The 15469-nt window shown below is 39.1% G+C and overlaps 1 protein-coding gene across 3 annotated transcripts in view; it reads left to right on the forward strand.

Annotated features, from left to right (window-relative positions):
* Positions 1-11052, forward strand: part of dhx38 (DEAH (Asp-Glu-Ala-His) box polypeptide 38) — a 102706-nt gene extending 91654 nt beyond the window's left edge. For 2 of the 3 annotated variants that reach the window (XM_070898216.1, XM_070898217.1), the window contains exon 27: positions 1363-1573. In XM_070898216.1, coding sequence (XP_070754317.1) covers positions 1363-1567 — 205 coding nt within the window. In that variant the 3' untranslated portion in view covers positions 1568-1573. Of the gene's footprint in view, positions 1-1362; positions 1574-8495 lie in introns of those variants that run through there. The other variant, XM_070898218.1, reaches the window with a different exon arrangement.
* Positions 11053-15469: the final 4417 nt, after the last annotated feature.

Raw genomic sequence — 15469 nt, forward strand, 5'->3', positions numbered from 1 at the left:
ACATTTGGCTACCCCAATTCTGCCTTACCATTGGATCTTAAATTTGTTTGTTGTTTGATTATTTCTTTGAGCTGCTTAGTGACTTGGAAGTAGTTGTAAGTGACTACAGGTGCGACGTCCAGAATCTGGAGTCCGGATAACGGGCCGATCCGTGGCGGGGTCGTCCGGAAACCAGAAAATGTTCAGAAATCCTGACTCACCGCCTCTGCCATCCGACCTCCCCCTGCCCGACTTCGCCTCGGCTGTCCAACCTCTTCTCTCTCCCCGCACCCACCCTCCGCCTCGGCTGTCCGACCTTCACCTCCCCTCCCCCCCCCCCCCACCCCACCTCGGCCACCCGACCTCGGCCCGATCTCCCCTGGCTTCGGCCCGACCTCCACATCCCCCGCCTTACATCCGCCTGGCCTCCCCCCACCTCGGCCCAGGCAAAGATGTTCCGAAATCTGGAAATATCCGGAACGACTTCAGTCACACCTGTATTTGCTAATTGAGTAATCAATGCAATGGCATATGTAATGTGGCTGAAGAATTACATACTTATCATTTTTAAATGGCCAATAATTGCATAAATATTTTCCACTGATCAACGTTTGATATATTCCTATTTTACATCCATATATATATCTATACATAAGAACATAAGAAATAGGAGCTGGAGTAGGCCAATCGGCCCTTCGAGCCTGCTCCACCATTCAGCAAGATCATGGCTGATCTTCTAACTCAACTCCACCTTCCCGTCCAATCCCCATATCTCTTGATTCCCTTACTATCCAAAAATCTATCGATCTCTGTCTTGAATATACTCAACGACCGAGCATCCACAACTCTCTGGGGTAGAGCATTCCAAAGATTCACAGCCCTTTGAGTGAAGAAATGTCTCCTTATCTCACTCCTAAATGGCTGATCCCTTATTCTGAGACTGTGACCCCCTAGCCAGGGGAAAAATCCTCCTAGCATGTACCCTGCCAAGCCCCTTAAGAATTTGATATGTTTCAATGAAATCACATCTCATTCTTCTAAGTTCTAGAGAATCAGTAATATTGTAATCTTAGGCACTGCCTCCTGTGTATGAAATCGCTTTGTTTATACTTGGGATATTTATACAGTTTTTAAAATAAAATTAGAAAGTCCAGCTCTTTAAAATTAAGAGGAGCCCCGTCGAACTCAATTCCTGTCGGAAATACTCGTAGATGGGCTTGGAACATTCATTTTTCACCTCTACAATTTTGATTCACTGCAGTGTCGATGTACCATACATTTAGAACAATCAGAACTAATAAATTGCACAAAAAAAGCCTACATTTTCATGATTGTGAACAGAAGCTGACTCAACCATTTGTTTTCTTGCTTTTCCTCTGGCAGCTTGCCTCCTGTTTACATCTATGAGCAAGGTAATAGTATTGAGATACTTCACTACGGCAGTGGAATTGAGTTACATTGGAGACAAACAGCCTACCTGTTAGCCATGAGCATATTGTGCGTTTTTCAATTCTCTGGTAGGCAGGTATTGTGGAATATTGTATTGCTTCCTGCCGCTGTGAAATACTGTATTGCTTCCTCCCTGTGAATGTGATAGTGCTGCTTAACAAAAAACCCAGAAGAGTCTAGAAGAAGATGACTTAGTAATTTTGTAGCTCTGAAGATATATAAAAAAATTGAGGAGGCAAAATAAAAATAGAAATAGTTGAATTTATTAAATATATTAATGTTTTGATTCAGACTTGCATTTTATTCATATCTGTTCTGAGCACTCCAGTTATGACCCTTATGAAAAACATTATTCAGAATGCAAAACGTAAAATAAAATGTAATTAATTATGCATGCAGAGTTAATGTTTGAAGTACAGTTTTGACACAATTTAATGTAAATATTTTAAATAATGTTCATCTGTACATTTGCTCAAATGTCATCCTTTAACGATTGTAATTATACTTTGTGTCGTCCTTGAGACAGAGCTGTTGTTAATTTACTGACCAAAAAAACATCAGGGATTTGAGAACATTTTTCATGTAATATTGTGACTGTCTTCAGTTATCAGGCAGCCATCAGTAGTAGCTGTCCCTAATATAACAGAGAGAGAGAGCAGCAGCCTTTCAGATTTACAAAATTGAATAGAAACAATAACTATCTAGCACATAGATTGCTGGGGGATTTGTCTGGCTTTTTTCAGGAGAAGACAATTGTTCCAGTGACTTTCATCTTGGTTCTGACAGATTCTTTAATGCAATACCCCCTCCCCTCTTTCCTCTCTCTCTCTCTCTCTCTCTCTTTCTCTCAAGTGAATGAAATAATACCCTGCCATTTCTGGGCAAGAGAGATAAGAGCAATATTCTCTGTTCCTGTAGTCACCAAATATGGAATATAAAATACTGCAGTCCCTTTTTGAGCCGGTTTTCAGAGAAGGGACTGGCAAGGTCACCATAGGGGTCACTGATGCAATATCAAATTATGATAGATTAAAAATGTGCAGTCAGTGCATAATAAAGGAATAACCGATTTGCAGTTAAATTTATTCATTTATCAAGAACATTCAGCTAACAGGAAATTCTCACAAACATTAATACAGTATCTGTGTGTTGCAGAAATATTTCACCTGTATGTTTAAAATGAATGATGAGATATTCCCTTATTATAAGTCTATCAGAGGTACAGTACTAAAATGGAAAATCAAACAAAATGCATTTGCAGGACATCATGCAAGTGGTGACAATATGTGATTTGCAATGGTAGTAAACTGCAAGGCAAATTATTCCAATTCATCAGTTAATAAAAGTAAACAGTTGGGAATTAGATAAGAAATCTGTTTCAGTTTTTCACTTTTCATTCACTTAGCAGTAATTCAGAGAATACGGTAGTGGCTGATAATTTGTGAGGTATCCAGGGCTTTCTTGTTCAAGATATTAAAAAGAAGATTACACTGCCTGGTTAGATGCCATTCTTTTTATGATCTGTAACTGACATTCAGCTCAGAGAAAAATAAAGCATTGATGGGCATTCTTTGTGGGAATCTTTTTTTAAAGGAGTATTGTTTAATTTGGGCCTATTTTAGGCTTTTCTAGAGAGACATTGCTGTTTTCCTTGAAACATTTTGTTTGCTGTCTTAGTTTCATTTTATTAACTACCTTCTATTTTCCATTTGTAGGAAAATGTAATGTAGCTTTAAAATAGTGTGTATGTATTATATAAAAAATGAATGTTGGGTCTCATGGTGGAGAACCCTAGAGTAGACCGTTTACTTTTTATGGACCAGTGGAAAACTGAAAAAAAATGATGATGGAAAAAGACAACACATGCTCCCTTCCATCTTGAGCCACCCAGTCATCAAAAGTGTAAATCCTGTTTGATAATACACCCACCTCCCCCTTTCCTAGTTTTAAGATGTTGTGGGGAATTGTGACACCCTAAGTTTTGCACAACCACAATCAAACCTAGAATCCTTCTAATCTGTGTGACTCAATGCCAGCCCGCACAGGACATACATATATCTACTGAGCAAATGTTGGGTGGGGTGATCTTCTTCAACTTTCATTTAACATGCTCTTGACAAATAATTAAAGCCACTGAGGCCTTAGAATCTCAACATGAGATTTTTTTTATAAATAAATGTTTTTTGAACCTATAACTTATGAATTTTCATATTACATTTAGCCATATTGATTCCTTCTTCATACAATTCATTTTATTTCAGCACATAAAAAGTGAAATGGTTGCTTTCAATCTGTTTTAACACCATGGAAAGCCTAAAAATAAAAACATCCAGTGCCTGGCAGCAGAGTGACATAAAGCTTGACCCATTATTTTCTGTTGCTTGTGGAAGTTGTGAACATCTGTCTCAGTATCTCTTATTTCTCCTACCTTATTTGACAATGCACATAAATTGGGTGCCTAGAGCGGAAGATTTGTTGTGGATATTACCATTTCTAGAGTCGCGAGTCCAACTACAAATGTTCTTCCCTTTTCCTCTGTCCTCCCTGAAATCAGTTGTCCTCTGGTCCAGACCATGGATAGTGGCAGCCCTTTGGTACGTCAGCCAAGTGACTATACCTCATGTGTGAGCTCAGTATTCACCAGCAGAGTTATTGCAAGTGAGTTTGATCCTGTTGTTGTTCAACATCCACATACATGGACTTTGCGGGAGAGGCGGGGTGGTGACCAGGAATAGAATCGCCGGCTATTTTTTTTCAACTTTGTTCCTTGCCTCGCACAAGGCAGCTGAAACCAATTGTAGCATCCTTGCTACCAGCCTTACTAAAATCAGTTAACTTATCACAGAATGGGGATTGTATCAGGGACCTTTCTGGTCGTCATGGCTAAGTACCACACCACATAGTGAATTTACACATTAAGCCATCAGAAAGCAAGATGACCTTTTATAATCGGCAATCCTTAGCATGAGGTTCTGACTTTCGTTAATTGATTTTTGTTCTGCCTTCCTGAAATCTGACTTGTCCTTAATTCAGCTGAAGATAATACTAGAAGCATGCTGATGAAATGATGGCATCAACAACAAAATATACACATGATAACTATATGATCTGTACAGTTTTATTTTTGCCACTGGCACTGAAATAAGTTGGAAGAGGTTCCACTAATGTCTAGATCATTAACAATTTCCACTTGTGCTGAGACAGCAATTTGTATATTATTTGAGTTATTGTGCCATTTGCGGAAAGTACCTAGCAACTTTAACAAAATGAGGTTCATGAATAAACCTAGATAAAACTATTCTCGTGATTATAAAGTGGGGCAATATTTGGTACAATAAGAACGATATTGATTGCAAAACCTTTGCAATCTGTATTTGCATTTTACCAAATATTAACATTTAAAATTATAACCAATCCTAAAAAGTGTTTGAGCAGTCTCATTTCTAATTACAGCCATACCCAGGTGATTTATCAATCACACTTTCTGAATACTTCCTTCAAATGGAATAACTTGCAAACGGTGGACTGGGAATATAGTGAAACATGGTGCTGGTGCTAATGGGCTTTATAAAATGTATGCAATAGTCTTAATTGGAAGGATATGTGGCAGAGTTGACTAACACAATTCTTTTCACCTTGTAAACTGTCTACATTCACCCTTAACTAATGGAATGCAGGACTTCTTTCTCAAAGAGTCCAATGTTAAGAGTTTGAAGTGTCTGAAGCCAGTGCCATGTGAATGAGTACTCAGCAGGAAACAGCCATAGTTTATCACTAAATTGGCAGTCTTACTCAGGTGCAACTGTAGATTATTTGCAATTATATTGCTTGGGCAGAATAGAGATTGTTTTTCTTTGCATCGACACATACCCCGGCAGATCTGGGAGTGCCTCATGGTGACAATGTAGGGTAGAACTTTCCAATCTGAAATCTATGCTTCACGCTTGTGTACTACATTTTCACACCTGTATATACTTGCAAAAGTATATGGGTTAATGCCTGCATAAGAATAACACACAGGAATGAGCTGTGGCGTGTTTGTACCTGAACTTCACCATCTGGATGATCTATGCTTTGGTAGAAAAATAAAAATAAAATGTTATCCAGAGTGGAAAAATGTTCTATTGCCCAGTAACATTTTTGAGGATGTTTTCCAGTAGAGTGGACAAGGAGTTGATGTGGTGTATTTGGACTTTCAGAAGGCTTTTGACAAGGTCCCACACAAGAGATTAATGTGCAAAGTTAAAGCACATGGGATTGGGGGTAGTGTGCTGACGTGGATTGAGAACTGGTTGGCAGACAGGAAACAAAGAGTAGGAGTAAATGGGTACTTTTCAGAATGGCAGGCAGTAACTAGTGGGGTACCGCAAGGTTCTGTGCTGGGGCCCCAGCTGTTTACATTGTACATTAATGATTTAGACGAGGAGATTAAATGTAGTATCTCCAAATTTGCGGATGACACTAAGTTGGGTGGCAGTGAGCGCTGCGAGGAGGATGCTATGAGGCTGCAGGGTGACTTGGATAGGTTAGGTGAGTGGGCAAATGCATGGCAGATGAAGTATAATGTGGATAAATGTGAGATTATCCATTTTGGTGGTAAAAACAGAGAGACAAACTATTATCTGAATGGTGACAGATTAGGAAAAGGGCAGGTGCAACGAGACCTGGGTGTCATGGTACATCAGTCATTGAAGGTTGGCATGCAGGTACAGCAGGCGGTTAAGAAAGCAAATGGCATGTTGGCCTTCATAGCGAGGGGATTTGAGTACAGGGGCAGGGAGGTGTTGCTACAGTTGTACAGGGCCTTGGTGAGGCCACACCTGGAGTATTGTGTACAGTTTTTGTCTCCTAACTTGAGGAAGGACATTCTTGCTATTGAGGGAGTGCAGCGAAGGTTCACCAGACTCATTCCCGGGATGGCGGGACTGACATATCAAAAAAGACTGGATCAACTGGGCTTGTATTCACTGGAGTTCAGAAGAATGAGAGGGGATCTCATAGAAACCTTTAAAATTCTGACAAGTTTAGACAGGTTAGATGCAGGAAGAATGTTCCCAATGTTGGGGAAGTCCAGAACCAGGGGTCACAGTCTAAGGATAAGGGGTAAGCCATTTAGGACCGAGATGAGGAGAAACTTCTTCACTCAGAGTGGTGAACCTGTGGAATTCTCTACCACAGAAAGTTGTTGAGGCCAATTCACTAAATATATTCAAAAAGGAGTTAGATGTAGTCCTTACTACTCGGGGGATCAAGGGGTATGGCGAGAAAGCAGGAATGGGGTACTGAAGTTGCATGTTCAGCCATGAACTCATTGAATGGCGGTGCAGGCTCGAAGGGCCGAATGGCCTTCTGCACCTATTTTCTATGTTTCTATGAAGCACGAAAGCATTGCAAAATAAGTAATTTGAAAATGTCCCAGCTTTGTGTAGTCACTTCTACAGTGAGACTATTATGATTTTTGGCTGTATTTTCAAAGGATGTGGCAAGATTATGAATTTACACAGAGAAGTGACTGAAAATCAGAAAAATCATGCAACCTACACACAGATGTGTCAGATTGCCCATAGCAGCACTGTTTCACTTTAAACCATGACATTGGATAAGGGGAAAGGTACGCACTGGTAAACGGCAAGTTCAGGATTGGTGTCAGAACCTGCAATGGTCATCTGGATAGAGTAGTGAAGGTAAAAATTCTGGGGTTATTCAAGAGGCAGTTAGATGCAGTGTTGGTAGATCATGAATTTCTATAGAAAGATGAGCTAGATCAGCTGAATGGGCTCTTCCATCTGTTTTTATCTTTGAGAGTACAGAGAAGGCAATCCTGAGGAATTTTCCTAATGCCAGTAAAAAGCATTTTAGACAGAATTAAACTGAGTTTCTACGGTAGGTTGCCAAATGTGATGTAAAATGCCCATATAATTTATTATGTGTAGTAGCATATCGATAAGGTAATGAAACTTAAAATCTTAAATGAAATTAGACTACAGTATTACGACTCATGGAAATGATTATCTCCATTGACTTGCTGACCTGAGTTACCATCAGCGTCACAAGTGGGACCTACCCCACTGGTCATAGTGTGTACTGAAGGTTATAAGCAGCTTTGATAGAGGGGGAAAAGTTGTTTACTACATTCATTTGTGGCTTGATTTTAGTGCAATACAAGCACTAATTAGATTGTGGTGCAATCCAAGTTTATAATGATTATTATTTGAACAATGTCTTCAAATGCTTTTTTATTAATATACAATATACAAAAAAATCTTGTTAGCATGCATTTCCTACGCCGACTTTTCCATTATAAATTCCTATGTCCACATTGATAATGGAAACTGGCTATGTAAACGTGTCACATTATAATTACACCCTCCTTCCAATGATGCTGCTGTAACGCTTCAATGTTGCATTTTCTGACTCCTTGGCCAGAAACTCCTCTTGAGACAATAGTTATATTATAGATTTTCTGCATTGATCCCATGCTGAATTTAAAAAAATGTTTTCTGTTGTAAGAATATTTTTGGTTCTCATTATGCAACAGATGGAGAGAAATTTCCTGTGCACCTTCACTGTAACAAAATCGTAAGCTCATTTATAAAGAATGGATTTATGATTACACTATAGATAATGCACCAAGTAAATCTTCCCCCTTAATAGTTTTTCTTTTTATCCTTTCATCAATATCAACCTATAAACAGTTTGATGACTGAATGGTATTTACTGACCATCTGTTTTTATTTTTAGTATTTTAGCTATTTATTTATTGCCAGTTGCCCATATAGAAATTGAGCAGGAAAATAAAAACAGCTGCAGACATTTGATGGACAAGATAATTGAATATAGATGAAAAGAGAAGCCTAATTTGTGTTCTGAACAGGAGGTGCAAACTACAAAAGAAAATTGCCTTGTGCAACTATTCATGTAAATGGCTATTGTTATAAACACTTTGAACGCAGTAATTAAAGATGATTTGCTGTGTCTAATTCAAACCCTTTTCCCTCTCCCTCTCCCTCTCTGTTTTGATTTGAAATGAAGAAATAGCCCTTATACTATTTGTATTTGTTTTATAGGTCAGTCAAGATTTATACCCCTGGCCGCAGGGAGCCAGGAACACCAATGACACCAAGACATACTCCAGCACGCTTTGGACTTTGATTGCTATCCAATTTTGTTTTATGTTTTTTAATTTTTGTACAAAGATTGTCTAAATATTCATGGCTTCAAATTTATATTTGTATATTACAAGTAAAAAAAAAAACTAATCTACATTTTTCTAGTGCCTCAGAATAACAGTAATTGTGGTTATGATGTAGTGCGTGGGTTTTTCATTTCATCATAGTCAAGTGCTAGTGATTGGAAAAATTCAAGTTTATCATCACCATGGAATGCGTACAGGTATGTGTGACGGCAGTTTGTTGCTGTCATCACCAGTTTTGCACGTTGGGCAGTAGATCCGTGCGTCCTCAGCATGGGGCCAGCTAACTGTATGTTTGCAATATGTACGGGTAACCTGTGCATTCCAATGGATATCTTACAGTTATTAATTTTTATGCTGGAATTGTTTGACTGTTAAAATGTTACACATTTTCACACTGCTTAGGTTTTCTGTATCATTTTTTTTTAAATCCTTGAAATTTTGTTTCTTCTAGTTTTACATTAATGTGTGAATTTACTCCTTGGAAAACATTTTCAAACTTAAGGATCTACACCGTCACCTATATTTAAGAGGAATAAGCGTGCAAGAGAATTTTAGCTCAACTACATTTTTAATCCATCTTCATATACAACAGCTCCACCCCTTATCTCAACAATAAGCATAACTGTCTTCAAAGGTTTTGGGGAGTTAATGCAGCAGACACCATGAAAGGGAGGAAAATAAGCAATCCCCTACATCGTAGAACTTCCTGGTAAAGTACCTTGTCACATGGTCGTCTGACCAGGCTGACATACTTAAAAGTGCTGAATAAATGGTATTCTCCAAGGACCTATAGTCGAAACATGTTGTATAGACAGCAAGATCGATTAGATACACTGCCCCTTACTGTTTCAGGGCCAACTTTTATTTAATTAGCCAAAGGCTACTTGCATTGTAATTTCTTTTTCTTTCCTTCCCTTAAAGTCCAGCCAGCCAGGCGTTTGTGTGTCAGTGTTTGGTGAGAGGTCCCCATGAATATATTCTGCCCGAGAAAGACTGCTTTTTGCTATCTTGACAAAATAGCAACTTCGAGGGTGTAAACATCAATTTGTAACTTCTAGGGTGTAAACATCAATTTGTGCCCAATTATATAAAGTCTGCATCATAAGGGAAACTTTTCTGGTAGAAGCTTGTGACAGTGAAACCCATACCTCTTGACCTGCAAAAATGACACATGGCCAAAATCTCAGACATTTTTGTTGACTAAGTGTAGCTTCATTTGAATATTCATGAAGCTACATGTGGTAAAATAAGTGTCTTGATATTTAGTATCCTTATCAACCTCTAATTTGATGTAGTGCTGTGCCTTCCACAAATGCAAATATATGTTAAATCTTTTCACAATTTCCAATCTGGGATTAATACATTATTGTATTTCAATATTTATTACACAGTTTAAATCTTAAACTGAGTTCCAGTCTCTTCCAACATGCTCATTTCTCTGAATGTCTCTTCATAAACTAGGGCCCTAAATGCCACAATTATCCTTGAGAGAAAATTAGATTTGGTTCACATCTCCAATAATTCTCCAATATCATACTTCAAAATTGTTTCACCCAACTTGAATTTTTAAAATACTAGCTAGTCTCCTGTGATGTTGGCTATGGTGAGGAGTAAGAGAATGCGCTGTCTTTTATGACAGGAGTCTCCTATCAGGTACTGCAGGGGTGTCCAAGACATGGCCCCTGGCCAAACTTGACCCACAAATTCCTATTATCCAGTTCTTGAAACCCCATTTCAATTAGTTTCTACTTGTGTGCATAAGTATGTTCTGCTATTGGCTTCAGTTGTTTAGAACTTCACAAGCCTCAAGGATTGGAAAAGGCTATATACCCTCATTGGTGATTTAGACCCAACTAGGACCAGCTTTTAACAACACCTTTAACGGTCCTCCAGGCATGGAAATTCTCAAAGCTGAAACCAATTGTAGAAGAGATATCAGCTTTAGAAAATGAGTGATGGGGGAGAAAAACTGTGGTCGAAATGGCAGTAGAGTAGGTTGTCCCACGGCGACAACAATTAAGTGGTGAAGTAGACACTTAAGTGGAGAGCACTAACTGCAACAAGGATATAGAGAGTGGGGAGCACCAGGTAGGCAGCCAATTTTTGTAAAGGAGTTTCAATTTTTGCATTTGGTTATCTGGATTTTTGCATATGGATGTCTGCAAGAAATGGTTCTTCAATAAATGTAAAAATGTTCTGTTGTAATATAAACCCCTGATCTTGTATTCAAAACTGAGATTGTGAAAATGCGTGAGAATGTTTGTCCAATAAATGTGAAATTGTTTTATTGGAAACAAAAGTAATTGTATTGGATATGGTGTTTAATCAGAATTGTGTCTCCCTCAAAATATTTTACTGCACCACTGCTCGGAAAAGTTGAGCATTCCTGATGTGACTTTCACCATTATATATGCATTAGGCCTGTAACAAACAGTTTGATATTTAAAAAAGTATCTCATGACATTGCTAATGGACCACATTTTTTAACACTCTTCCTGTGCCTTTTTCACAGTCTTTGTGACCCTCTCTACATTTCTGTACTACAATTTTTCTCTATATTCTCGTTGCAGTGTTTATCTTTCTGTTCCTGTGCAACTTTGTTCTCTTTCTCGTTTCTGGAAGTGTGAGGTTGTGCATGTCCAGAAGCTTGGGCCAGTATTTAGGAGCATGGCTGATGACCTGGGGAAGGGTGGGGAGAACCTGTGGTGGTGTGTCTGAGAGAAGCAGACTAACTGTGATGGAGTGCTGGTGTCTGGCAGTATTTGTGGAGGAGGTTGGGGCTTTGAACTTGCCAGCAGTTGGGGATTGGACTACTTTGGGAGGGAAGTTGCCTGGGAGCTGGTTTATTGGAGTAGCAGGTTGAAATTAACAAAACCAGGTTTATTTGAGTGAGTTGAGAATTGTTAGGCATACTCTATTTATTGAGGGTTTTTGATGTGACTATGATTTGATTCTCAGCTGTCAGACTCTGGCCACCGTCAGTAAAACCAAACAAAAGCCGAAGAGAAGTATTGCATTCAGAATCAGAGCCAGGACAGACAGGAAACTGAAACCTGGCAGTATTTCTTGACCATCCTGCAGTACAGGAGCTATGTACCTAGAAGGTGAGAAAGGGTGGGGGTTGGGGACTCATAATTTTACATAAATAACAGTAATTAGAATCATAGAAATTTTCAGCATGGAAGGAGGCCATTTCAGCCCATCGTGTCCGCACGGGCTGACCAAGAGCTGTCCAGCGTAATCCCACTCTCCAGCTCTTGGTCCGTAGCCCTGTAGGTTATGGCACTTTAAGTGCACATCCAAGTATTTTTTAAATGTGAAGGTTTCTGCCTCTACCACCCTTTCAGGCAGTGAGTTCCAGACCTTCACCACCCTCTGGGTGAAGAGATTTCCTCTGATATCTTCTCTAAACCACTTTAAATCTATGCCCCCTGGTTGTTGACCCTCTGCCAAGGGAAACAGGTCCTTCCTATCCACTCTATCCAATCCTCTCATAATTTTATACACCTCAATCAGGTCTCCCTTCAGCCTTCTCTGTACCCTAGAAAAAAAAAAACAGCATCTCCAATCTTTCCTCATAGCCAAAATTCTCCAGTCCAGGCAACGTTCTTGCAAATCTCCTCTTCACCCTTTCCAGTGCAATCCCATCTTTCCTGTAATGTGGTGACCAGAACTGCACACAGTACTCCAGCTGCGGCCTAACCAGTGTTTTATACAGTTCAAGCATAACCTCCTTGTTCTTGTATTCCATGCCTCGATTTATAAAGACAAGTATTCCATATGCCTTCTTCACCACCTTATCTACCTGGCTTGCCTCCTTCAGGGATCTGTGGACCTGCACTCCAAGGTCCCTTTGTTCCTCTACACTTTTAAGTGTCATACTATTTAATGTGTATTCCCTTGCCTTGTTAGACCTCCACAAATGTATTACCTCACACTTATCCAGATTGAATTACATTTGTCACTGTTCCGCCCACTTGACCAGTACATTGATATCTTCCTGTAATCCGCAGCTTTCTTCATTATCAACCACACCACCTATTTAGTGTCATCTGCAAACTTCGTAATCATACCCCCAACATTCAAGTCCAAGTCATTGATATATACCTCAAAAAGCAAGGGACCCAGCACTGAGCCCTGCGGAACTCCACTGGATACAGCCTTCCAGTCACAAAACCACCCATCAACCATTGCCCTTTGCTTCCTGCCTCCGAGCCAATTTTGGATCCAACTTGCCACTTTGCCCTGGATCTCATGGGCTTTTACTTTTGTGACCAGTCTGCCATGTGGGACCCATATCAAAAGCTTTGCTAACATCCATATATACTACATCATATGCACTGCCCTCATCGAACCTCCTTGTTACCGCCTCGAAAAATTCAATCAAGTTAGTCAGACATGACCTTCCCTTAACAAATCCATGCTGTCTGTCCTTGATTAAACCATGCCATTCCAAATGAAGGCTTATCCTGTACCTCGGGATTTTTTCCAATAATTTTCCCACCACTGAGGTTAGGCTGACTGTCCTGTAATTATTTGATCTATCCCTTTCTCCCTTTTTAAACAAAGGTACAACATTAGCAGTCCTCCAGTCCTCTGGCACTACACCTGTAGCCAGAGAAGACTGGAAAATGATGGTCAGAGCCTCTGCTATTTCCTCTTTTGCTTCTCTTAACAGCCTGAGATACATTTTATCCGGGCCTGGAGATTTATCCACTTTCAAAGCTGCTAAGCCCTTTAATACCAGTTCTGTCACTTGTCACACCTCCCTATTCTCTGTCTTGTGGGACACTGGGCGCTTTGGTTTCTGAATTGCTTGTTATGATTTAGGGAGAGTTCAAAGTTTGTTGATTGAAGCTCCAGCAATGGGGTAGAAGCCAGACTTAAAGTCCTAAAAGAGGGGTTGCCCACGCAAGCAAAAGTTGGGTTTGTTTTTGCAAGGTCAGATAAGTAAGTTTTTGTGGAGTTTTCAGGATTGTTTAATTTCCCATATGTTATGTTACAAATGTTATTGGGACTATATAGTGGCACGTGGGAAATCAACATGACAACTGAAATTATGTACTTTTCATCCATTTGGTAGCTTTTATGATTATTGGGTCTATTTTAGTGATTTTTTTTACCCCCTTGGCGCAAATGTGACGCTGACTAAAAGCTATTCACCATGGTTTGCTTTACAGTTAGACATTTTGATTTTTTTTAAAACACATCCGAATTTTTTGTTCCTTGTAGACACTTCCCCACGCATTACGTACCTAGATGTAAGACTTAATTAAATACTAGATCGCCCATGACATTGTTGAAAGTCCGAGGATACGCTACTTTTGTGACATTGGGGATTAATACCATGTAGAGCATAACTTCGGCCGTTGAAAAACAGTGCTCTTCTGCCATAGTTGCGCTAAAACTTTACAGAATATTCCAGGCCATATATCTTTTTAAAGTATAACTTTGTTAGTGCTATCAACATTGGAACTTTCTATATTTAATGTCTGCAGTGATGGGGAGCTCGGGAAGCTGGAGGGTAATTTGGAAAATCACCAGAAAGGAAAGAATTAAACATTTTGAAAATACCTTTAGTTGTAGCCGGTTTGAGATGCTGTCCGGTAAACCTCCAAAGATGCCACCTCCTCAAGCTTTTTGTTCAACAATCTGCTTTTTGACAATTTGACTGGAAGTGCTTTATTCTGAAATGACAAAACACTGACATCTGAATTAAAAAGTGATGCCAAAATCAATAATATAGTGACTTGGGTAATACTGCATAATGTTGTCCTTCACTGTCCCACAGAGTAGGAGAATGCATCTCGAATGGTAAATTCAGTCTCGCCTAGGGTGTGGAAGAGAGTTGATTAATGAAAATTAAATGTTGCAAAAAGAAGAGCTGGAAAATCTGACCATGACTTGTCCTATATATCTCATAACATCTGACAGAATTTACTATGTTCAATACCAGACCCTGAGTCACTGGACAGCCAGCTACCACTCGATCTCACTGCGTCCTTATTGTAGAACTGGTTATCAGGAACATTGTTTCATAAGTGTGCAACACATAGGATACAAGTCAATCCCTGAAAGCGTCTCTTCAGTCACAAGAGACCCATTGAAGTCTTGTGCTTCCTTTGTAGCCTGTGAGTTCACTGATGACTTTAACAGTCTTCGTGGTAGTGATAATCTGTGCTCATTTATCATCATTTTTAGTGCATTATTCTACTGTAACTGATTATTAATAAATGAGCTTTAATTTCTGTGATTATATCCTTCTACAATCCTCTTCAGAGTGTTGTACGCAAAGATGTCTCATCTGTGGAGTTCTTGGTAGCATTAAAATCTGAACTAAAACCTTTGTGCCTTTTATTCAGATAGTTACTGTTTTTATTGTTTCTGTAATACTTGCTTCGTTTTATTAACTGACATATTTATCTGAAGGTTAATTTTTAATACTTTTTTTTGAAGAATATATTTCTGGACTCCATCTTAATTTATGTCTTCATTCATCACTCTCTGATTCCTCAATTAATTAACATATTTATAACTCAAACACATTTATTTACATAATGAATTTAATTCACTGATCTAGGTCATGGTTCAATTGCTTTTTTTCATGACTATTTATTCATTGACTTAGTCTTTGTCTGTATAGCCAGCTCCACTTCTCATCTCTGTCCATCTTCATTCATACAGAATAACAAATTACAAACCCAATCCACAACAAAATAAAAACGCGGTATTCCCCCTCACCGGAAAATCAACACTGCTCACACATTTTATATTTTTATGTTCCATAAAAATGCAATGTTTCTAACTTTATCATTTTAATGTGGAAACTTATCAAAATTAATGTGG

This window comes from Pristiophorus japonicus, chromosome 13, assembly GCF_044704955.1.
Source record: "Pristiophorus japonicus isolate sPriJap1 chromosome 13, sPriJap1.hap1, whole genome shotgun sequence".
Lineage (NCBI taxonomy): Eukaryota > Metazoa > Chordata > Chondrichthyes > Pristiophoridae > Pristiophorus > Pristiophorus japonicus.